The 25,328-nt window shown below is 42.8% G+C and overlaps 1 protein-coding gene across 2 annotated transcripts; it reads left to right on the top strand.

Annotated features, from left to right (window-relative positions):
• Positions 1-1,378: 1,378 nt before the first annotated feature.
• Positions 1,379-21,893, top strand: G3BP1 (G3BP stress granule assembly factor 1). Of its 2 annotated transcripts, none has more exons than XM_017834790.1 (12): positions 1,379-1,519; positions 12,263-12,376; positions 13,612-13,693; positions 14,063-14,236; positions 15,030-15,120; positions 15,638-15,731; positions 16,086-16,290; positions 17,032-17,133; positions 17,537-17,648; positions 17,966-18,091; positions 18,177-18,307; positions 20,093-21,893. In XM_017834790.1, exons 2-12 carry the CDS (start codon positions 12,282-12,284, stop codon positions 20,297-20,299), a joined length of 1,419 nt encoding a protein of 472 aa, XP_017690279.1. In that variant the 5' UTR covers positions 1,379-1,519; positions 12,263-12,281; the 3' UTR covers positions 20,300-21,893. The 2 variants fall into 2 exon arrangements, with proteins under 2 accessions (XP_017690279.1, XP_017690280.1); XM_017834791.1 differs by having other exon boundaries at positions 18,198-18,307.
• The last annotated feature ends 3,435 nt before the right edge of the window (positions 21,894-25,328 follow it).

The following is a 25,328-nucleotide window of genomic DNA, read 5'->3' on the forward strand; positions in this document are numbered from 1 at the left end:
CTGACCACGTGCTGGGCTTCAGTATCTTCCTGTTCAGAACCCCAACCTGCAGCAGGAAAAATAGCCAGGGTGTTTCTGGTTGCTACCACACCAACTGGGGGTGAGGCATCTGTTTTGAGGTGCAAAGGATGCTGCTGCTGTAGTGATGTTTTTATGAAAGAGGAATTACCTGCCCCGCTACTGCTTTGTGGAGAGATGTCCAGGATCCCCTTTGCAGAGTTTATTTTGGATAGGCTTTCGTGCTGGGTCACTGGGCTTATGTTAAACTTTGTAAACGTCTGCAGTACTGATTTATGAACTGTCAGATTGCAGCGTGGCTCAGGCTATAAATAGCCGGGGGTGTGGGGGGAAGGATATTAATGCTGAACGTGGCCCTATGCCAATCCACTGTCTGTATCTTTAGCTGCAAGGCATAGCAGGGAAGGGGTTAGGCAGCGTTCAGGGATGTGGTGGTGGGGAGGAAGTCATTTTTACAGGGTGAAATCCATCTCTGACTGCTCCGTGTCATAGATACATGCGGGATGGACGTTACACAAACAAATGGAAAGCTATGGCTGCCTGGCCCAAAACGGCTGCTGCCGCTCCCTCCTGGCTCTCCTGGGGCTCCCTGTACCAGCACCTGCTGGGGAGGAAGGATCTGAGAACTTCCAGGCCTTTCTCCTCCTTTGCAGGACTTGGCCCTCAAGGTGTGTTAGAGAATGCCCCTGCGGAGCTGCCGGGGCCGTGTCTGGCAGAGGTGCCTTGGTGTGAGAAGCTCCCTTCACCCACCCCCACTGGGGATTTCCTTCACGTGTGTGGAGCCAGGTGAGCACCGGCGAGCCTGTGACAGCCCAAGGAGACGCAGACACAGGCGAGAAGCCGCTGGCTGTTCGCTGTTAGGGGTCCGCAGCCCTCCCAGCACTGGGTGACCCGACCCTCAGCACATGGCTCCCCCCGCCGCCATGTTGGGCGCCGTCCCCCTTCCTCCAGCAGGGGGCGGTGCGGAACCCCGCGTGGTGGCCGCTGCCCCTTTAAGGCGGCTGGCGGGGGCCTGTCAATCAGCGCCCGCCGCGCCCTCCCATTGGTCCCTGCGCCCCGCGGGGCCCGCCCCCACCCATAACGGGGTTTACCAGCGGCTTCTCAAGGGCGCTGCACTGCGGCTCAACCACACTGCGGCGCCTGGGGGCGCCCGGAGCGTCGTTCTATTGGCTGAAGGGGAAATCAATCAGATCTCCGCCGCCGTCCATTGGCTCGGCTGGCTGTCAGTCACTCCTACCGCCCCGCCCAGCCCCGCAGCGTGGTTGGCTGGCTGCACTGCCTCTCAGCGCTCCGCCCGCCTCTTTCCCGCCGCGGGCCAACCGGCATCCGAGTGAGGGAGGCCGCCGCGCTGCGATTGGCCGGGGCGCTCCCGCCGGGATAGGCTGCGCGCCGGATATATGTAGCCGGCGGCAGAGCACGCCGCTGCGTGAGGCGCTTCTCGTCCGCCGGGCCGGCCTGTGGTGAAGCGGCGCCTCCCGCTCCCGTCCCGCTCCACCCGCAGGTGAGGGGGCGGGAGGTCGATATGGGGGGGTCACCGGCGCGGCCGCGCCTTCCCGTGGGGGCCGCGGGCCGCACGCCCTGGGCCGAGGCGCCCCCCGCCCCTGTAGGCCGCGGGCCGGCGCTGCTGGCGCGCCAACACCCCCCCCCCCCGCTCTCCCGCCCGGTCCCCGCCGCGCTTTGTGCTGAGCGCTCTCCCCGTCCCGGGCCGCGGCCCCCGCGGGGCTCCGGAGCTGTCCCGGTGCCGCGGGACTCCCGGCGGGAGCGGTGCGATGGTGCGGGGCTGGGGGGGCGGAGGGGGGTCGGCTCTGGCGCGCCCGCATTGTGCGCGGCGGGCTGTGCGGGGCCAGCTTTGTTCTCGGATGTGCGGGCGCGGGGGCGCCTCGCCCTCCGCCTTTGGGTTTTCTTTTGGGTTTTCCTTCGCAGAGGTGGGGTCGGGGAGGGGCCCACCCAGGGCTGGCCGAGGGGTTCCCGTTCCATGTGGGGATCGATGGGCAGCGCTGGGCGCTCGCACGGCCCCGGCTCTGTTTGTCAGCTCGGGGAGGTCTCCCTTGCTGGAACTTTGTAGGTGAAGGGAGTCATAAGTCGACCCAGGAGAGCGTGTGTTTTAACCTGAATTACCGCATGACCTTGGCTGAATCCGAGCTTAAGCCAAGATTTAAATGCGAAGTAGTTCTTGTATGAACATTCTTCCAGCCTCTTGTAAGGCCCCAGATACACTTGCTGGAGAAAAACCAGAGAAAAGGCTTCAGTATACTTTCCAGTACCTCTTAGTGTTGATTTGGATGATCCGATGTGTTCCACTTTGTCCACGCGCTTACCTGGTGATCTTTTATATTAAGGCTTGCACGCACATAATAAGTGTTCTTTACAAAGAAAACGTTTTTTTTTCCCCTACAATCGGGTGAAAGCAGCATTTGCAGCGAGCCGCCATGTTTCCAGTGTGTGCTATTTTTGGCGAGCCCGTGCTCTCACAGCCAGGAGTGACAGCTTTAGGAAATGTGGACACTGCTACCAAGCTTTGGAAGCTGATGCTTCCAGGTGCCATAAATCAAACGTGGGGAGTGCGTGTGTGCTGGATTGTTCTTAGCCAAGAAGACTTTTTAGATTGATGTCATAAAGGGAAGTGCAGAAGTTGACAGACGAAAACTGCATCTCACCTTTTCTGAAGTCTTCCCTTTGACTAAATTTTCACTTTTCTTATTCACTCTCTGTAAAGAATAAGCCAAATGATTTTGCTAGAGCTCTGTGATACTTCAGTGATGCTGATTGGTGGCATGTTTTCAGCCTGTGAATTGAACTCACCTTTTTTGAGGTGTTTCAGTCAGTATATGTAATGTTGTAAAGCTGCGAGTCTAGTTTTAAAAGAAAAAAGATTAGTGGATGGCATATACAGCTAAATTGAAGGCTGGCTGTACATATTCACATGCATAGGATCTTAAATCCTTGTCTTTATGATGGAGATCTCACGACCTTTTTGATGCTTTTTGATAGCATCACGCGTTCCAGGGACTAGTTTGCCTGAAAGGCAGCGTTAAAACCTGCTAGAAAATGTAACTGTATAAAGTCTGTTAGAAAAATAATTAAAGCAACTTTGGAACCTTTGCAAATGTGTATCTTATTTTTATACATTAAATACAGTAAATTTATACATTTACATACAGTAAATATTTTTTAAAATCTTAAAAAGTCTTGTATGCATTAGATGGTAAACAGTGGCCTCCAGTTCTTGACTGGTGGTAATTGGGCAACTGCCTTTTTTGGTAGGTTTTGTTCTTTTAAGTGTGAACTCCTTAAGTTGAAGACTGGGATAATTGAAATCAAAGTTGTAGACCTGGTGGACAAGACTTTGTCTATGTGGATCAAGTGCACACATCAGGATCTTCTGTAGAGATTCTTTGCATTTGCAGTCTAAGAAACAACAAAATGTACAAGAATACTTGTGTGTATTGTGATTGCAGGACCACTGCTCTGCTGCTCACTTTGCTGCTGGCACAGTGGCACTGGTGGAGTTCAACATAACTGATGAAGTTTGAACATCTTAGTTATAAACAGAATCTTTGCCACTGTGCCAGCAGCAAAGTGAGCAGCAGAGCAGTGGTCCTGCAATCACAATACACACAACTGATGAAGTTTGAACGTCTTAGTTATAAACAGAATCTTTGTGGACCCCATGAAACGGCAAACTCTTTAGTTCAGAACATTAGTGCTTTATTTTTCACCTTGCAGTGGTAAGGCAGATATACCAACCAACACTTTTTATGAAGTAAAATAAAGTGAAGGTGGTGTTTCTGTAAGTAAGTGTTGATATTTCTGTTCATAACAACAGTAGCTGATCAGAGAGCACTCATAAGATGAGCATAAATGGCCTGTGTGAGTTAGAAAACGTTTGAGTTGATTATTCTAATTTTTAATATTAGCACCTGGGCTTTCCTTGTTGTCTGACTGAGGAAGATGATGAATAAAGAATCAAAGAGGAAATCAAAGTGGAGCAGGACTTTAGCAGGGTGGTGCTTGTTGCTGTGCTGGCCGTAGTCTGCTTAGAACAAACCAAAAGTAAAAGTGATAATTTGGTCTAGGAGACTGGATGCTTTTTTACAGGTAGTCTTATAAAATCTGCAGAGTTGAAGTAATTATTAACTTCTTGGTGTAACTGCTGATAGACCTGATAATCTGAAACTATCTCACTGAGTAATTAGAGAAAAACCTTAAAAATTCTGATCTTTAGGTACTGTAAAAGAATCCTTTGCAGGCAGTGAATGTTATACTGGCCTGAGGTCCTAGTTTTGCTGTATGAAGTCTGGGCCTCTTCCAGGAAGACATGGCTGTTGGAGTGCTGCTCTCAGAGCAGGAGCCTGGGAGCTGTCAGTCATGTACGAATAATCTGTGATGAACCTGACTCCTTGCTGAGGCAAACGTGCAGTGCTGCCTTCTAAAATGCTGGTGGCTGTCTTCCATTTTCCTGTGCTCTGCCTTGTACTGTTTTTTCTCGTTTCAGGACTGCTCTAGGACTGACTTTGTTTTGTTTTTAATGTAACAGTGCCATGATGGATCAGTCCTGAGTGCTAGGATACAGTTGATCTATGAAGTTAAACTCCTCTGTGACTTAAGTGGGTAGAGGTGAAAGAGTTGACTCTCTTTACAGTTATCTGTTGGTTGGCATGCGGAAAATATTTTGTTAAATCTTAATCCTGGTGATTCTAATCCAAGTGGGAGTGAGTTTGAATTTCACTGTAATGTCTGTGTAGCTCGGTGTTCTGATCTGCCTCTTCTGACTGCTGATGAGTAACTTTTGCTTTTTTACTTTAAGAAGCTGCAGTGGAGCCAAATGGAAAATTTGCAGACCTAAGAGAAGACTACTGGACCTGCTGCCAACTTCATCGAGATGTTGGAGCAGCTCTTGGATGTCAAAACAAAACCTGTTCTAATGGCAAAATCACAGGGTCTAAGTAGCTGCTTTATCGTGAAGCAGGCTGAGAGCAGTATAGGCAGAAAGCCGACTGTTATTTTTCCTTTAAAAAGAGTAAACAAACCATTCAGACTAACATTATCCTCCCACCCTTTAGGATGAGATTTGCATTTAAAATGTAATTTTGCAGAAAAACATTATTTCTAATTGTAGGGTAAATGAGGTTGGAATAGGTCCAGTTAGAAAGGCAAGTCCTTCACCCAGGTTTGAGAGAGCATATTTAGGAGAATCTGATTTTAGGATTATTAAAAATGTGGAATATCTCTGTAAATTCTCAAGGCTTTGAGTTTTCAGAGAACTCTGATTTTTAGGAGTTCATTTTGGACTTCTGTCAAATCACAAGGGCCGTGTGTTTTTCTGTAATACTAAATGCAACAGAGCTCTCTGTTTGTGAGAATATGAAGTATTGCTACTTGAGCTCAGGGCAGATCTCTTTGGCTTAATGTTACAGCAGGTAACTGCTGGATAGAAGTGAGGATTGTGTAGGAATTTGGAAGCCAGGTGAAATAGCTTTAAAAAGGAAGAAAGAAAAAACAAACCCACTCCAAATTAGGCTCAGCACTCAGAGAAAGCAAAGTGTTTTGGAGGGAAGAATAAAAAGAACCCCACCAGTTTGGTGAGAAATTCTTATCACTTTTAATAGGAAGATTTCAAGATTCTTTTAGGTTGGTTTCTTTTTTTTTTCCTCCCCTTGTAAACAGGGCCTGTTTTGCTGTTTGTCTTTGGACCTTTTTGCTCTTAACTACAGGAATAGTGTCTGATATCATTTTCCTTACCCAGATGAATGTCCATTCCTTACTGTGCATGTATAGATGCTGATCTCAACCACCCTAAATTACACTTTAGGTAGTCTTAGTATTTTTTTCCTCTGCTTTTGAATGTAGTGCTCTAGAAGATGCATTTCTCCAAAATGGTCTCTGTTCTTTTAGATTCCGAATAATAGCATTAGAAATTTTCAGTTTCTCTCTCTCTTGCTTGGTAGAGCTGAAAAATCCAAGGAGCTCTGAATTTTTGTCTAAAAAATGGCGGACTCCATCGTATCCATCAACTTGTGGATCACACTTAGGTTTGTTAGCAAAAACACAGGCAGACTTCTACAGTGACAGCTCTTCAGCAGTTGCTGGTTTGTTTATTTGTATTCTCACAGTGTTTGAAGGGCTGTGCATTGCTGCTGAGTAAGGCTTCCCATCTGCCACTGGCAAGCAGAGGGGTTTTTCAGTACTAGAATGGGCAGTGCTGAATGCAGTTCTGAATTATTTTTTAATCTTGTCATGTTTTTCTTGTGCTTAAATTTGGTTTGATTGCTTGGATGCTTTCATTAGAAAATAGTTAAGCTTCTAACTTAGTTTTTCTTGTCCACATGTTGGTGTAATATGTAGCTTCTCTAGAGTGTCCCTCATCAATGTGTCTCAAAGAGCTTCAGAAGGGGCTCTGCCTTTCTGCTGCATCTGGATAATTAAGCACAGAGAAAGCTGTTTGCCTGATGATTCTGGTTGCTGTGTGATTATTTTTTCAGGATCCAGCTCCCTGTAACAGCTCAAGTATCTAATGAATGTAGGCCCTGCCTGCCTGTGTAGGTTGTGTGGGTCATACAGTGGTCATGAGTCACTCATGAATGGAGAAAGGGCTGTGCTAAGTTTGATGGTCCAGTTCCATGTTCTATTAGGTGTTGTTTTTGAAGATTATTAAAGGCTTCCCTGTCTGCATGATATGTCTGGCACTTCACACTGCTCTGAAGTGCCTGTTTCTGGAAGTTCCTAGTGAATATGTTTATGTTATGGACTATCTTAATGTTTCCAGGAGATACTAGTTAGAGTTGGATGGTGGTAACCTCACAACTTGCTCCAGTTTGATCCTCAAATATTTCATTATTTATTGGGTAAGTTACCCCATCACTGAGCTTTCAGACTGTGGCTTTCAAGCATCTTGCCACCTGTGAAATAGTGCTGCCTTTAAGATAATTTCTTCCAGGCAGAAAATACTTTCCCTCTGGATCAGTCAAAATGGAAAAAAGACGAACTGGTTACAGGCAGGCAGCTGTAATGGTTTCTGTACAAAATACAGGCTGTGTTGCTGTGACACTGTTCCCTGTGACATTGTCTACCTCTGCATCCAGAGGGAGGCAAGTAATGAGACCTATTTTTTTTTAAAGCACATTAGTGTTTGGGGACTTCAGCTGCCCACTTATTTGAGGTGCATTTTCAGCTCTCCATAATCTAGGCTTGGGTCAACAACTGGATTGTTTTGGGTTTCTCTTGTTCCCCTTGGATAGTTAAGGCTGTATTAAAATAAGGGTATCTTGGTGTATCTGGATTCTTGTAGTGCTTTTAAATACACATTTGCTTGGGAAGGTTAACATCACTTTTCCTACTTGGGAACGAGGTGGTGTGATGATATAAATCCCCAATTGAGATGGGCCCTGGAATTTGCCTAAGGGTGCAAGTTTAGCTTGTTGGTGTTTCACTGTTCATGCTGTAATGTTTTAAATTGTGGTTCACACAGGTACCAGCTTCTCTTTTGTTGCTTAGTCAGCAGCAAGAGCAGATGCTAGCCATGTAAAATGTATGGAGAGTTGGAATTAGCTGGAATTGATTTCCTTTTTTCCTTGTTGAACTTTCAATCTACTTCATGCTTCTTACAGGCATAATAGGCATTTTCTTCATGACTATATTTGTACTGGCAAATTTTTTTTTGTCCAAAACAGCAGTAGTAACTGCTTCTAGTGCTGGTTATTCTGTCTAGATAAATGGTTTGTGGCTTTGAACTTGTTCACCTGTTGCTAAGCAACTTGGAGAAATCCCAAATGACACTTAATTAGGCAATCCTGTTAACTATTGACAAGACCTTTAATTTCAAGCAAAACTGCTGTTTGTCTGACTTGTAGTGTATTGTGTTTGGATACAGACATCTCTTTTGTTTGTGAGCTTCTCTGGGTGTTTTTTCATTTTCAGAAAACGTTTTTAAGTTAAGGAACTCACTGACACCAGAATGTGAGTATAAAGTTATGTGAAAAGTTTGGCATTCTGGTTTAGAGGGGAAAGATACCTTCATCTGTGTAATACATCAGTCATACTGTCAGAATTGCTTTTGAATAGTCAGTGGTAAAGTTCTAGAAATGAACAATCTGAATTATATTTGATAGAAAATTGATGAAGTTGTTGGAAATAGTGTAACAGCTCTAAGAGAATATCTTAGTTGGTTAAACCTGTAATTAAAGAGTGAGGGGGCAACATGATTGTTTTGGTAACTTGTAAACTGCAATTTATAGAGATGGGAAGGAATGGAGTATCAGATGTCACCTTATAGCACTGAACAGCCAAAGACCACAGTGAACTGCTGTGTAATATTGCAGTCAGAACTATGATGCACTATGGTAACTTTGGCTTTTTTGAGACTGTTTTTTGAATTGAAATGCAAGTCAAAACTACAGAATTGAAGGTGGCAGAGAACAAAGACATAAGGATAATGTTGAAAACACACCAGAGCCTGTTGACATTATGATTCAGTTTTAACTTGTTGTTTTGTTATTTCTGATGTTTTCCTTGACAGAAGATGTTTAAAATTGCTACACACTTTGGGACGTGAAATTTGGGATTTTCTAACTTCCATGTTTTATTTCAATGTCTTTTGGTCCTTTGGCTTGTTGTATCAGGCCAAGGGGGGTTTGCCCGAGTCTTGGGACAAGTTGTCCTGAGAGCTTGAACATCCTGTGATGTGCATAAGACAGGCTTCTGTTGTGTAGGAAGTCTAGTAGAAACAGATTCAGACTAAACTCCTTGTCTGATTTAAAAATTAAAAAACCAAAACAAAACCAACGACTAAAAAATGGATTTGGGACAGCAATGATTAGTTTGCTTTCACTGTGTTGCAGTTCGGTAAGAAAATACTGACCAGTGCTAGCTGTTGGATGTTGAGTCCATTTTTCTGAATGCTAATATACTAATAGGTTTTGTGAACCTAAATCTGAATTTGCTAATATGGAATTTACATAAATGGCTCTAATTTACATAACAGTATTTTAGAAATTCAGTGCCTGACATTGATTTTCTGCCAAGTGGGAGCATTGTAACAGATGGTGGAATTTTCCACCAACCAGGTGATAACCACTGTAAAGGAGGTATTTGTCTTCCTGTAAGTCCTTGGCTTAAGGAAGAGGTTTGGTTATGCTGCAGAATTGTCCTAGAGTATTTTTTACAATTTAACTTATCCAATTTGTTGTCATATGGAGTAATATGAATGCATGATTATGAATGAATCTTAAATAATGTGATTTTCAGCTTTTCCTGTCAATTTTCACCCTTTCATCATTATGTCAATTGACAGGAAAATGTGTGGATAAGCTTCTGTCAGGAGAAACGTAGTGACAGTTCAAGCATTTGGTGCTATTATGTGCCGTGCAATAGAAATGTAGTATAAAGTATTTGCAATTTTTCTTGGACCGGGGAGTAGTGGAGTAGTAAATTGCTCTTGAATGGTAGGGAGCAAATATTCTCTCAGGAGATGCTTGGCTTCTGTCATTCAGGTTGTGCTGGCTGGAGAACAAGAACAGATGGCAACTGGCAGCGTAGCAGCAGGTGCAGCAGCAGTAAAACCAGATTGTTGTCCTCTGATTAGGTCATGTCAAGGTTTTTACCATTTCTTTTCAGATTTGCTTGATGATGACTGGGCACTCTGCTATTCCTCTTTGCATGTTAGGAGTTAGTTCTCGTGGATTTTTCACCCTTAGCAGTAGGGAAGTTCATTTATGTATTTTTTTTAAGCATGTATGACACACATGATCAACACAAGCAACTTCACTTTCAGTGTTTCTCCAGACCAGCATGGAGGATGATGTGCCTGTGGGTTAATACAGGTGAGGACTCTGACTGAAGAACAGGAATCTGGAAGAGCTGTTGGTAAATGAGCTGTTGAGATTTGAGTGCTACAGTTTGCCTTTATGTGAGGATGTCAAGCTTTGTATGTTCATATTCTAGAAGCAATTGAAAACAATTATCAGAAGAGCCTCATTTCTTATCAGAATTGAGTAGAAAACCTGCCTGTTGACATCTGTAGAAATAAGCTTGAATTCCAGGGAAATGAGTCTTTACAAAGAAATTAAGTGTACCTCCAATCATTTTCCAAATGGTGATCCTGAGGATGTATGGTAGGACTGGCTTTCCATCTGTAAACTCACAGCACAGAAGCAAGTTTTTTAACTGTTGTGGAGCAAATAGATCTTGCACTGTCAGTTCAGTTGACTGGATCTAAACTGTGCAAATCTTCTCTGTCTGCCATTTCCACTCCTACTGCTTTAGGGTTGGCCTGCTCCTAGTACTGGTAGAGCTTCACAAGTGCTTGAGAGTAAACAAAGTGGTATCCACCATTTAGCCTTACTTTAGCTTTACTGTTTTTTTCTTATTATCTGATAATATTTTATGGGGATCTAATTTAACATGCACTAGAAGGCAAATGAGTTCGTATCTTGGGGGTGTTTGTCACTTCAGACTGTGCTGGGTGTTGGAAGTCTGTAATACATTATGCTTAGAGTTCAAAATCTGCTTCATAACCACAGATAGTGGAACCTTCCTGAAATGAAAGTGGTTTGCAGAATCTGAGCGTTTCCTGCGGGCCAGACCCAACCAGGGACTGTCGCTTTCTTTCTTCGTGGTTGGCTCTTGAAAATATCTTCAAACAGCTGAAAGCTTCTGAATGTTTAGAAAAGCCTTTTTTGAGTTCTAGGTCATATTTGGTCTTATTCTTTCTGGGCATTATCATGTAAATAATATCTCCTTTTATGGTGGTGAGACACACATGTCCTATTGGAAGAGAGGGCATTTGTGTATTCATCCTCTGGAGCCCGTCAGATCTTTTTCCCTGTGTTTAAACCTAACAAAGTGCATTTCAGAAATAGGATGGGAAGACTTCTTTCTTTAGTTTTCTGGGGATACAGGATGCTGTTGGGTATTCTGACAAGAGAAAGCCTGTCCTAATGTAACTGCCTTGGCATGAACTTTGCAGACTCCATCTGGATTAGGCTCTGCTAGTTTGGCTTCCTTTCCCCCCCATTCCAGATTCCATGCCCAATTTGGTCCTGGTTTCCCCCATTCTTTGATGTCACCACTTCTTGGAGCTGTTTATAGTTATGCAATATTAAATAAAAGGTAATTAAATGATGGCTCCTGAATTGCTTTTTAGAGGGCTCTGCTGAGTAGTATGTTGGGTTTGAGTTGCACAACACACCTGTAGTATTTACCTGTGGAATTTGCATATGATGTGTTTGGAAAGGAGTGTGTAGCAGAAGAGATTGGGGGTCAGTAGTGGGGAGAAAGTTCTTTCAGCAACAAAACTGTCTAAGCCCCCATTCTGCTACTGATTGGTACAATTTAGTGTGAAGCAGAAAATCTACTTTTGTTTCTGTATAAGGTACCAAGAATATGCCCTGGTATTGGTGTATTGGTATAAATATCTGTATTGGTATTGATCCCTATGAGTTTGAACCTATTTTGTATGAGTATTTGATAATAAGGACATGTGGGAATGTGCTTTGGTTTGGGCTGACCTGTCCCAAAGATGCATGCATTGTGTAAGCTGCCTGCAAAGACTTTATTTTTGTAACATGGAAATTAGGTAGAAGGTACCTAGATGGATTTGTCCCTGGGTATGGGTGGTGCTGTTCACTTCACTGGTGCTCTGAATTGAAGTAAAAAGTGACTTGCTCCATTTGATGGAAGCAGGGGAAGAGCAGCATGTATTTGTTTGTGGCATAGTAATTTTAATATAATCCGATATTCCTCTACAGTGCCTGACACTCACAGCAAGCAGTGCTGTGCTGCTGGTAAAAATAGATTGGACTTACCATGACCTTTTAAAAATGCTCCTAATACAGTAGCACAGGCTTTGCCTTAGAACATCTGACTTTTAATTCTGATTGTGAAGTCAAGTGAGGTAAGTAGAATTGGGATCGACTGTAAATGTCTTAGCCACTTAGCAAATCCTCTTGAAGAACCATACTTGCTTGCCACCTGCTTTTTACTGAGGATATGTGGGATGATTACTGGCATGTTATGAGGTGATGTCCCTCACCCAGGCAGCCTCTCCCACCACTGGTTTGGTACCCAGGAATCCTCTCCCCAGCACCAAACCACTGATGACTCTGAAAGCACGTTGGTTAAACTGCTTACCGGGGTAGAACAGTTCTGGTGTGTGTGCTTTCCGCTGTGATTATGTGGCTTACGCGGTCGGGATGCGAACAGCGGTTTGAAAGGCTCACGGTTTATGGAGCTTTTGTTTTTTCCACAGTTTTCAGTTGACCAAAGAAATGGTGATGGAGAAGCCAAGTCCCCTGCTGGTCGGGCGGGAATTCGTGAGGCAGTACTATACCCTGCTGAACCAAGCACCTGACTATTTGCACAGGTAAAGCTCTGCTTCACTTTGATCTCTTTTTCTGTGTGGATTTCTCTGTTTGTGTGTTAAAAGTGGTGAATGAGCTTATCACCGTGTCTTGGCTTGCTGAATTTGGACACTTAAAATCTGATTTATTTGAGCCAGACTCTGGGTGTAGTTTGCTTTCGGTTTTGATCAGCTGGGTTAAAACAGGAATAATAAAGATTACAGGAGTTCTTTAAATATCTGAGTTCTGGCTGTTATTGAAATGCTGCTAGACATGTATTCTAAGCAGAAAAGAAGAAAATGTAAGTCAAAAACGTGTTGCTTGCTTCTTCTGGTTGTAATCAATATAAATCGAAGTTGGATAAACATTATTCAGTTAAGCATTTCTCTAGTTTTGCCTTGATAGAATGCCCCCAGACTACAAGGAAACAAGGAAAATGTTGTATGCTTGTGTAGTGGTATCTCTCAGGATTCGTACCAGCAGCTCTTTCTTAAAGGAAAGTCAGGGAAATGAGGAATATACAGCAAACTACAATCTGTTATCTAAACAAATCGATCCCCTTTGATTTGACAGGTATCCTACATTCTGGAACTAACCTTGTTTATGAAGATGTGCTTTGTTTTGCTGTGCTTTGAATAGCCAGACAATTTCTAAAACCTTCTTCCCTCCAATCTCAGGAACACTTATTCAGAGTGTTTCTCTTCTTAGGTGGACAGCTGACCTTGTCCATTTGGGTCAGAGGAAAGTTCACAGTGTGCCATGGAATTCAGTTCTAGTCTTCTATCTGCTGGCAGAGTGCAGCCCTGTGATGCTTATGGCATTTTAGCTCATAATCCCTCAGTTACAGAAAGGAGGATTGACCTGCAGTGCTTTACTGTACATGAGCAAAACAGTACCACTGCTCCTTGCTCAAACCTGAAATAGAACTTGAGGGGAAGCCTTTCAGCACTCCGGGTGTTGAGGGTTTTATGTTACTTTGGGGACCTTGTACAGAAAGGGGATGATGGGAATGGATCGTTAGCTCCTGTGAGACTTTGGTTCTGGCTGTTAGTACATGGGTCTCTCAGCTTACATGGGAGAACTTTGCGTTTTCCCCCCACCCCCAAATTGCTAGCAGGATTATGGGATTGTATGGCTCTATTCCAGTGATTCAGACAGAAAACTTGCTTGAGAGTGTATTATTCATAGTGTACTGTAATGTAGAGGCTTAACGTTCTTACATAGCAAAGCTTAGCATTTAAATATTTCTTTACAACAGGTTTTATGGAAAGAACTCTTCCTATGTCCATGGTGGCTTGGATTCCAATGGAAAACCAGCTGATGCAGTCTATGGGCAATCTGTAAGTACTTAAAAAAAAAAAAAAGGCTGTTCTTTCCTTCTGTTTTGTCACCTTTGTGGTTGACGAGAAATATATCCAGCTGTGATTCATCCCCCCTCTGTCCAAGTGCTTTCTGGAAAAAAAAAAAAAAAAAAAAAAAAAAATAAACTGTCTTAACTGTAAACAGCAATAGTTAGGCAAGATTTATTGGGAAGCTCATAATGTAGAATTGCTTGCAAAGCAAACTTAGAAAGGATGCTGCCAAGCTTTCTCTCCCGACTTAGGGAATATATTCTAAACTAGTATTTTATGGTTTTGCTTTTTTTGAAAACTGTTAACAAGCAGAAATGGCTTCTGCAGTGTAACCCATCTGTAACCATCCTTTCCCAGGACATCCACAAGAAGGTGCTGTCATTAAACTTCAAGGATTGCCACACAAAGATCCGTCACGTGGATGCTCACGCCACCCTCAACGATGGTGTTGTGGTGCAGGTGATGGGGGAGCTCTCCAACAACATGCAGCCCGTGCGCAGGTTCATGCAAACCTTTGTGCTCGCACCTGAGGTACGTTGTCCTGAGGGCCTGGGGTGTTACAGTGCTTCTGGAACCCTGTCAGGATCCATGAGCTCTGTCTGGTTCAGTGTTGGAATCTGCAGGGTTAGGCTGGGGAGGTAGCTTGCCACTAAACTCAGCAGTAGCGTTCTGAAAATTCCTTCAGGAATTATGCTACTTCTGTATGATTGTACATTGACCTTGGATATCAAAATTAGAGTTGTAAATATCCTGACTTTTGACTCCCAGTGTGCAATGCATATTTTTTCTTGAGCATATTAAAGTTATGTTATCTTTGCTTTGCTCTCCTAGCAACTGGTCACTGAAAAGAACTAGTAGAAAAAGGGGAATGTTTCCTGTCATTTGAAAACATGGGTTCCAGATTTCCTTGTTGTATAAAGTGCTGATTTAGCATTTGAAGTGGCATTTTTAAATGGTCAACATTTTTTAACAAAGTAGTTCACAGAATTGAAAATGACAATGAAAAAGGAGTGTTGCAAGATTATATTCCAGTATGACTTGGACATAAGAATTGATACTTTTGATAGTAGGAAGTTGTCATTCATGCTTTTCCAGTGTTGTGAGCTATTGGAATTAAAGCACTAACACAATTTTTTTCCACTGTTTCATGCAAACTTGTTAGTGTCATGTGTCTGTCTTGTTTTCCTGCCTCACATAACGTATTTTGTCAAAAGAGGCAAATTTGGATTAATCTTAGGTGGGAAGGATGATTTGTTTCTTGTTTTCACTTTATTTCAGTTCTTGCATTACTGAATGAATGTAATTGAATCAATTTTGCTTCTAGGGTTCTGTTGCAAACAAGTTCTATGTCCACAATGATATCTTCCGCTACCAGGATGAGGTTTTTGGGGACTCTGACACTGAGCCTCCAGAGGGTAAGTAGCAGAAATTTTTGGATGGTTCTATTGGTTAGTTTGTTTCTTTATCTATATCAACATTCTATACCCTGACCAAAGGAAATTATCTTGCTGGAGAAGACAGATCGGTGTTAACTTTTGTGTGCTTGTACGTTTGGTTTTTTTTTTTAACTTCCCTGTAGTTTCTTTACACTCCAGTGGGGAGTTATGACATGCAGATGATTATTTTTCTGGCATATTCTGTTTCTATTAAAAGAATTGTAAGACTTATCTTGGCAGTTGCAGTCAGATTTGTAGGCTATAAATCTGGTTCTCTGAAGTATTTGGAACCTGTTGTTTAAACCTGGTCAAAACTGAGTAACCAAAGTGACAGTGGAAATATAAGGAAATGCCTGTTCCATGTCACATCTTGGTAGTGCTTCCCGTGTGCTCTTTGGCAGAGACTTCACCTGCATGTTGTGGTAGGTGTCTTGTCTCTGAACCTCATAGTGAAGATGTGTGTGATGTATTTTTTTGCTTTTCTAACCTTATTTAGAATCAGAAGAGGAAGGGGAGGAACCTGAGGAAAGACAGCAGACACCTGAGGCTGTTCCTGATGATACTGGTGCTTACTACGAGCAGGCTGTCAGGTAATAGTATATTTATAGGTGAAGTCAGATGTTGTGTAAGACAGGCTGCTTGTAGAACAGGTCAAATGAATTTATTGCTATTCATGGTTTTCCTTTTAGAGCCAAAGATTTCTGTTTATTGGTCAGCTGAAACCAATATGCTGTTAGGCTGAACATGGAGACTGGATTTTTTTCACTCTTTACAGCATAACAATGCAGATTTGCATCCCTGTGCAATGGGGCCTTATTTAGATTAGCCTTGTTCTTCCTCTCATGTGCCTGACTTCTCTATTGGACAAGTAGGATTCCTTAGCACCAATAATAGAATAAATACAATGCCACCTCTTTCTTGCTTTTTGTGCTGCTGTATAATAGCAATGACATTGAGGAACACCTGGAAGAGACGACTGCAGAGGCAGAGCCTGAGCCAGAGGCAGAACCTGAACAGGAACCTGAACCAGAGGCGCAGGAAGAAAAGTCTGAGCCAGTGTTAGAGGAGTCAGCTCCAGAAGAGACTGTGGAAAAGAGTCCTTCTCCAGCTCCTGCTGATCCAGCTCCTGCAGTGCAAGAGGACTCAAGGGTAATGACAATGGATGAGTCATTTCCATGATGTGGTCGCTTCATCAGTATGTTTGGCTCTCCTGTCTTTTTCCAGAGCATCCTCTCTCTGTCAAGAGAAATATCTGGAATTAAGTGTTTGAATGCTCTAATTCCTCACCCCCCCTAATTACTCTGCTTGTGACCAATTGCCTCCTTCCTATTTGTTTGTATATGATAACAGGTTGAAATTGTAGTTAGTAATAGTTGGTTAAAATACCAGGAGCTAAAATCAGGCTTTGTGTATTTGGTAGGTATGGGAACTGTGTGGCAGCAGGGAGAGGCTCAGATTCTTTGTTTGTAAACAGAGCTGCTGAAACTCTGAACAGATTGCAACCAACATGCTGAGTCAGGAAAATGGGTGAAATGTGACATTATTTCTACCTGGGGATATTTGTCACTCCTCAGTGTTAAGGGAGGCAGAAGTGGAGAGATTGTGGCTCGTGAAACCAGTACTTTGGTTAACCTTGATGTGCTGCTTGGTCTTGGGCCACTGCTGTGTCCTATTTCAACTCTATGTAGAATTTAGAAGTAGGGTGGAAGTGTGACTCCATTGTCATTACACAAAGTCTTTTGAATTTAAATGATTTGAAGGAAGTTGCAGGGAAACTAGTGGCTGAATTTCAAGGATAGGTTAAAATTTGTTATCCTGTGTCTGTTAGCTGTACTATCAGGACTATATTTCAAAAGGAGATGTAGTTGTATTATTATCTTTTTCTTTAAGACATTTTCCTGGGCATCAGTAACCAGCAAGAACCTTCCTCCCAGTGGGGCTGTTCCAGTATCAGGAATACCACCTCATGTCGTGAAAGTACCGGTCTCGCAGGTAAGAATCCAGCACCTGGAGAAGTTTGTGCTGAACTGGCTGACAGTAAATGGAGGTGGGGAAAAATATAGTGAAATCTACTTGCTTATGGATCTGACTTCTCAGACTCCAGAGACTTTAAAATTCTGTGGTTCCTGATAGACTTCTTAAAGATGTTATTCTCTGGCTTTTGGGTTGAGAAGTAGTTGTTTCTCCTGGAGGAAAACCAGGGAATGTTCATATGAGTGCTGCTTGCTTTTAGCATATAAGCCAGTGGGAGCTAACCTGTATTTTTTATCACAGGTGTAAAGAACTATTATTTTTTTCCTGTATTCTGTCAAAAACTTGACAGCTCTTAACAGCTGAACCCTACTGGTATGTCTGTCTGACACTCAACTGCTCACTGCTTTTTGAATCGATACAGCCCCGCCCTGAGGCAAAGCCCGAGTCTCAGACCCCACCTCAGAGACCTCAGAGGGATCAGCGAGTGAGGGAGCAGCGAACAAGCATCCCACCGCAGAGGGGTCCTAGGCCAAGTAAGAGAAGCTACAAAGAACAAGATGTTTTCTACTGTTTAAAGGGTTTGGGGGAAGCAATGTGATGTTTAAAGCTTTTGAAACCTCATTATTTTTGTTACTAGGCAAATGACTTCAAGTGTTTGGCCTCATTCAGGTGATAGAAAGCAAACAGTTACAAACTTGCTAGTGTAGCATGCTTACCTTTTTATATATATGAATGGATAAGTAGTGTGAATTCTGATTCTTGTATATGGTGCTAATGCTGACCATGGCTTGCTTTTCTCTTTGTTCTGGGGAGTGGCTTTTCTTAAATAAGTTTCACTTTTCTGTTCAAGTTCGTGAGGGTGAACAAGGCGATGTGGAAACCAGACGGATTGTGAGATACCCAGACAGTCATCAGCTTTTTGTTGGGAACCTTCCCCATGATGTGGACAAATCTGAACTTAAAGACTTTTTCCAAAGTAAGCTGGTTGCTTTGCTGCCCTGAGGGGTTGGGGGTTGCAACCATAGGTGTGGTCAACAGAGCATTCTAATGTATGACCCAAGAACTTGGCTTTTCTCTTGCAGGCTATGGCAATGTTGTTGAACTCCGCATCAACAGTGGTGGAAAGCTCCCCAATTTTGGGTTTGTGGTGTTTGATGATCCCGAACCAGTTCAGAAGATCCTTAGTAACAGGGTAAATAAACTTCTAGTCAGTGCTTTTTGGTGTGTTGACAACAGACTGTGTCTTTCAGATTAACAGGGAAAGATTGTACTTGGTCCCGCTGGCCTTTCTTGAGCATATTAAAGTAGGTGTGATGTCTGTCTCTCCTGTTACCAAGGTTTGTGCAGCATTTGTACAGATGGAGTCTTTTGTCATTGAAGTAGCTTGTAACAACTTAGGTCAACATGAATTTATTCATTACAGAGCCTTTTTCTAAGGGGAAGTTGCTGAACACAGGAAGCAGCTAAATAGCTTTCAGGAAGGTAGAGAAGAGAGTCTGATTCTATGGACAAGTAGAATCTTGTTTGTCGAAGAGGTCGAAAGGAAGAAGCTGTACTGGTGTGTAGGCTGAAAACAATTGTGCTAACAAAGGCAGGAGGTACCTGCTCAGCCTGTCAGCAGTGATTGCTAATGCAGAGTGTGCACCTATGACTGCATGGTAGGCAATGAGTCTGGACACACTTAAGGAAGCACCTCTATGAGCATCCTGATCTTGATTTACCCCTGCAAGAGTCCTGGGGCTGCTGGGCTTCAGGTACACTGACTCATCAGCACTGCCACGACCGCTGCTGGCATCCCACAATGAAAGGTGTCTGCCCACATGAAACATCCCAAGCTCAGATCAAATCTCAAGGCTTAAAAATCTGCACCCAGGTTGCCTTTCACCTTAAGCACAGAAATTTACTGGCTATGCTTCTGTGCAGTGAGGAAGCAGAGAAGAAGGGATGTCCTTGGTGAAGATCTGGGCTGTAAGCAAGCACACGGCAGTTTAACACACCTCCTACCCTGCTTGGAACAGCACTGAATTCTCTTTGTAGTACCCACTGTGGGAATTACCTTGCAGATAGGCTCAGTGCTTTGAGCAAACATGTCTGGAAACTCAAGGAGTTTTTTTCAGGATAAGGCCTTGGTAGACAGTTAGCCAGTAAAGCTAAACTTGATGTCTGCTGCCTGATGTGAAATGTGGGTGTTTACACGAAACATGGTGTGCTGGTCTTTGCCCTCCTCAAGCCATCAGCTGTGCTGCACAATGTGTTCCGTCCTTCAATCTGTTCTTCTACAGTTAGTTCAGCAGATGTGAATGGCTTGTCTTTCCATTGGATGAGAAAGCATTGTGCCTGTAGCAAGCTTGGGTCATATTTTTCATGTTCTTGTGTGGAATAATTTGAAACAAGCGAGTCCTTAGTCCTGTAGTTGGTGGATTCTTGCAGACTTCAACTTTTTGTCTGGTTGCAAATGAGATTTGTGGGATGTTGCAGTCCTGCTCCTCTTTGGTTTTGCTTCACTGAGGTTTCTCGATCAACCAGCCACTTGTCACTGCAGTTCTAAAAAAATGAGCTTGACCGAAGTGAAGGACTTGACTGGCCTGTGCAGCAAGGTGGCAGAGAGGATCTGACATTCTTCATGCCATAGGAAAAATCATCTGGGACTCTGCATGGTAGTAGACTCAGTTGCCAATAGTAATGAAAGGAGATTGCTGTTAATAGTGCAAGTCCTTTTCTAAAACATGTCAGAATGCTCAGTGTTAAGCCTGAGATTGCTTTTTCAGTGTCACTCCTTTGCATCTTTATACCTTCTCCAGTAAAGCTGCAAGACTGGATGCCTAGTTTGACTATTGCCATTGTTTAGTAAGCAATCCTAAAACACTTCAGTCTTTCATGGAGAGGAGGATATGAGACAAGGTTGCAGGAATCTGCTTGACCTTGAAGAGCTACTGGTGAGTCATTACTGAAAGTCCCTTCTCTGCTTTCATTGCAGCCCATCATGTTCAGGGGAGAGGTGCGCCTGAACGTGGAGGAGAAGAAGACACGAGCTGCCAGGGAGGGTGACCGCAGAGATAACAGACCTCGTGGACCCGGAGGCACTCGTGGGGGGCTGGGAGGTGGGATTCGAGGGCCTCCACGTGGAGGAATGTCCCAGAAGCCAGGATTTGGAGCTGGAAGGGGGATCGGGCAACGCCAGTGAAGGCATCGAGGATGTTGACACGGAGGCGCAAACCCTTTTTCCTGCAGATTTGTGAATTTCAGCCTTGGGTATCTTGGAATGTGGCCCTAGCCTGTTATAGACTGCTACGTTTGATACTATTTTGGCCCCTTTTTGTTTGTGTTATGGTTCTGTGATTTATTTTTTTTCTAGTCCTTGTCCCAGATTCCAGCTTTGTGGAACAACGTTTTAGGAAAAGTGGATTTTAAAAAGAGAAGAACTGAGTTTTCTTGTTCACCTCAAACTTACGGACTGAATTTTTTTGGTACCAGTGGTTTTTCCTAAAGGAATGTCTCTACTTTTTTTCTTTTTTTTTTTTTTTCTCTCCCCTTTCTACTGAGTTTGGGTGCATTTCAGTCAGTGGAATCATATTTCACGTGCATGCGTTCAAGAGCCTGTAGGAAAACATAGTACTTGGCAAGTATTTCAAGGGCAGAAAGAAAAAAACAACTATTGATGTTTCTTTGAGGGTCATATGAACATCCTCTGGTGTGGAGATATTGCCACTTGAAAAATTGACTTTCACCTTTCTCTTTGTGGCGCTGTAAGAGTGGAATAATGGGTATCTGTAGAATCTCTTTTTCTTTTGATACATGATCACAGAAAGGAATTCGAACTACTGTTTTACCACTTTGAAATTTTGGATTGTGGGATAGCTTTTAAATGTCTAGAACTTGACTCTTCAAACACTTTTCCTGAACTTGTGAAATTTTTTATTGAAATAGGGAGTTTTTTTCATGTTTAGTTTGTATTTGTATAAAAAAAAAAGCAAAATTGTTGTGCCTTCTATTTATCTCTCATTCCAGTTTTGGCAAATTGTTTTAAAAAATAAAAATAAAAAAGGTCTAGATTTGCTTTATCAAGTCAAGAGTATGTTGGAGTTTTTCCAAGGGAAAGAAGTTCTTCCTTCTGTCACTAGGTCTACTAGGTAGAGGTGGTTATAGCTAAAGTTTTTAATACCTTCTGTGCATCAGCTTAGCTGCATTTAAGTAATTGAAAACAAGCCTTTTTTGGATGCAGAATTTAATAACTTGAACTCGAGGCTGGGCAGGTCCTGTTACAAATGTTGCAGAAATACAACGGAAGAAGAAACACCTCTGTCACATCCTTCACAGTTCCACCTGTTGTATGCAGTAGAGTTATTTTTGCAGTACTTCATTCCTTGCTTCTGCCAGACCTGAAGTGGATAAGATGGCATCCTTGTCAGAAGTACAGAAGGTGCCTGTCTGTCCTGGTGTCAAGATGTCGAATGGTCTCCACTGCCTCTGAAAGAAGATGAAACTGAAAGTAAAATACAGAACTGGGTAATTCCAATTCAAGAGATCCTATGTGATTGTGCTGCACAAAGCACTGTTTATGCAGTGCGTGGTGTTAAACATCAGGATGAAAACAGCAGTTTTGTGTCTACACCAGACCTTCAGATCTCTTGGTAGTACAGAAGAGCTGCTTACTTATCTGTGTCAGGTTTCATTGTGTCCATGTTTCCTTGGTTTATTACTATGACTGTGCACATGCAGTGTGTTGTCTCTTGGCCTGTGCTTGCTGTAAAGCTGGAGCAGAGCTGCCCTCGCTATTACCTGTTCTGAACAGTCATTTTTTGCCTTTTACTTGCCAAACTCAGTGGTTGAACCTGGTTGTACTATATGTTGGTAGAGTGTTGGTTTCTGTTTTATCTTTCTCTTCAGAGTTGGTACACTGTTTGTCCCTTCCCTTCTTACAAATGTGTCTTAGCTTAGCTTGCTTACCATCTGTACCTGAGGATTTAAATAGCTTAGTGAACTGGGGGAGAGTGCAGTGTGAGTGTGGTGTGCTCTCACAGCCAGCATTCTGGAAATTCTGCAGCTCAATCACAGTAATTTACTCCCTCTTTCTAAAAGTGATTCAGTACATTTTAAAAATAGAGTTAGGTTTTTTTTAAAAAAAAAATTCCAAAGAGGAAAGAGCTTGCTTTCTGTAATGGTACTTGCATTCTTTGTCTCAAAAAACCCTGTACATTTCATATATTTCAAATATGTACAATGTCTGAAAGGTTTATGCACTGATACTGAATATAAAGCACCCATGTGCCTTTCAGAAAACCACTGTAAGTCCCCAGAAAACTGAATCACTGTAATTTACTGACTGATGCCTGGGTGGTGTTGACAGCTGCCCAGTAGATGTACTGACAATATCCTTTTGCTGTTGCCTCCTACCATGGAACCTTTGCTCACCCTCCTGGACTCAAGGTGGGAAATGCCTCCATGCCACCCACTCCAGGTGCTTGCTTGGAGAGAACAAGAGTTCCTGGACCTGGCAGCTCAGTGTTTTCTCAGTAAGTTGCTGTTTTACTTGTTCACTTCTGCCCCAGGCTGATGTACCGGCTGACATCCCTTTATGCCATGGGGGGAGGCTGCTCACCCAAGAGACCTCTTTTTCTGGAGGGCAGATGCCCAGGTCTCTTTACCTGATACCTCACTTTCTAAGTGGTTTTCTTCCTCCATAACATGTAATGTGCAATTTGGGTGAGACCAAAGTTAAAATAACTATCAGGAAGTTGAATGTTTCAGTTTTGCTTTTGTTTCCAGCCTTCCAAAGTGCTGCTTTATTAAATAAAACAAGGAGCAGCTTGAAGTAGAAGAAAACCTACACAAGCTGTTTGTCCTGTGTGCAACATAAATTCTTTTTAAGGGACAAATAAACCACTGAGGACTAAAAGCCTTAGATGGTTTTGCTACATGTTAAAAGTGACCTTGGTTATAGATGACTTACATGGTCAGTGGTGAGATGTAAATAATTACAGGAGGATCATTTATGGATGCTGTAAATCACGGGGCAGCATTTGTTTTGAAGTGCCTACTTATTTTCTTCCTTGTCTATTCCCCTTGCTTACACTAGCTTTTTTTTACTTTTTTTTTTTTTTTTTGTAATTTAACTGCATGCAAAGTCAGAGTGAATGAGAGACAATCTTAAAACAGATAAGAGATGACAGACAATGTGTTCAAAACCAAATTATGCAGTAATCTGATAGTGGCAGTAAAGATGTTACCAAACCAGAAATAATGCTGTAAGTCATCATCTTTTCTCTGTAATTTCAACCTCTGCTAAATACCTAATAAATACCAGAAGGATATGAACTGGGTGAAAATATGGAAAAAAATAAAAATAGTTCTAGGGTTTGACAATTTGTTTAAATTGATGTGCCATTTCATCAGTTAGCTCCATGATTTAATTAATTGACTAAACTGCTCCATTATAACAGATATCACTAAATTGATTATTACTTTCCTGCCCATATGTGCTTACTTTTATTGAAGATGTTGCTGTACAAACCCTGATGCTAAGTAAAAACATAATTATGTCTACTGAATTTTTTTTCGGTGGGAGCAAAAAAAAAACTTTCTTGATATGACTCCCATTCCCCCATCCAAAAAAAAAACTTTAAAAAAATAATCAGCAACAACCCTTAACCAACAAACAAAAAAAACCAACCCCCAAACCCACTGCAGTTGCATAACTCACGTTTGTTAAACCTGTATTTGCATCCTGACATTTGGACTCAGGGGCAGGAGAAATTCTAAAGCCATTAATGACATAGAGTAGTTTTTTAATGGTATTCCCCTGTATTTCTCCTTTTTCTGAAGCTGTGTGTTGTGGGTCAGCTGACAGGAAGGGTTGGGGACAGGAGAGGTGATACTGCCTGTAAGTTTAATTTTCAGATAAATAATGGGTATTTTAATTCTTAGAGTGGCATAGGAGAGAGAACCTGCTGGTTGCATCATGATGCTTCTGGCTTCTAGATGTTACACTATTTGAAAATTGGCTTACTGTAGAATCTGCTCATGTTTTCCTAAGAAAATAATTGTCATTGGGATGCCATATCACTGTGAATGGGAGGGGAACACTGCTGCACATCCTCTTGAGTAACACAGTGTTCTTGCTGCAGCCGAGACAGGTAAGAGTTCCTCACACCTGTCCTATAGCCTGAAACACTGGGTTTAGCTCATCCTGCTCTTCCCACAACACTGCTCCAGCACCAGTTGAGTCATTCACTCAGTAAGACAGTTTATGGCAAATGTTACAGTAAAAGCTGGAAGTACAGGATCTAGTTACTGCACAACTTAGGCACTTCTTCCTATGGAAATCAACAGGAGTCAAGAACCAAGATATCTCTGTAGATTGAAGGCAGGTCTGTGCCCACCTCCATGCAGGATATGCAGTGCTGGCACAGTGGCTCTGTGTCACCCTCCTGTCACAAGAGGGTTGTGCTGGCTGATGCTCTCACCCCTGAAATTCTGCCCTCCTGCAGAAAGATGCAGTTACACCTTTACACTCCCTGCTCCCAGATGCAGTTTCTCCAGATGACCCCCAATGACTCTTGGTTATGGCCTGACACTGCCACTCTGTTCCCTGCAACCAGATGGAATAACAGGAACTGGGAGTCCTGGCAGCATCCCCCTTTCTGTCTCACACACAGCTGCATGGTGTGTGCTGTGAGACTGATGCACAGGAACAGCAGGAGCAGGCTTTCCCTGTCATTCCTACCTCTTCCAAGTGATGTGTGTAGCTCCAGTAAAAGAGGTTTTTGTGGTGAAACTGAAAACTAAAACCAGATTAAACTCTACTTACTTATGTGCAGTGGTCATTCCTATACAAATACAAGCCACTGTAGGAATGTGACAGGAATTGTTTAAATTCTTTTACCATGCAGAATACTTTTTAAAAGTGAATTTATATGCTGTATGGGGTTTTGTTGTACTACTGTCCTATTTTGTGTTTAATTTTTGGGCAATGTGGCTTGCCTCTTTAAGATCACTTTGTGCTACTATATTGTATATTTGAGACAAAGAGCAGTCTGTGGGATATTTTGGTCTTGAACCTGTTGAGTAAAAAAGGCCCTGCTTGTCTAAGCACCAAGACATGTCAAACAGAGGTTTTGAGAAAGCACCATCACCTTGAGAAATGCAAGATTAGTGTCTGTATGAGACTGGATACAACAGGATTTCCTCAGCGAGAGATTAAATCTTTCACTGAA

The sequence above is a fragment of the Lepidothrix coronata genome, unplaced genomic scaffold, assembly GCF_001604755.1.
Source record: "Lepidothrix coronata isolate B3197 unplaced genomic scaffold, Lepidothrix_coronata-1.0 Scaffold240, whole genome shotgun sequence".
Taxonomy (NCBI): Eukaryota; Metazoa; Chordata; class Aves; order Passeriformes; family Pipridae; genus Lepidothrix; species Lepidothrix coronata.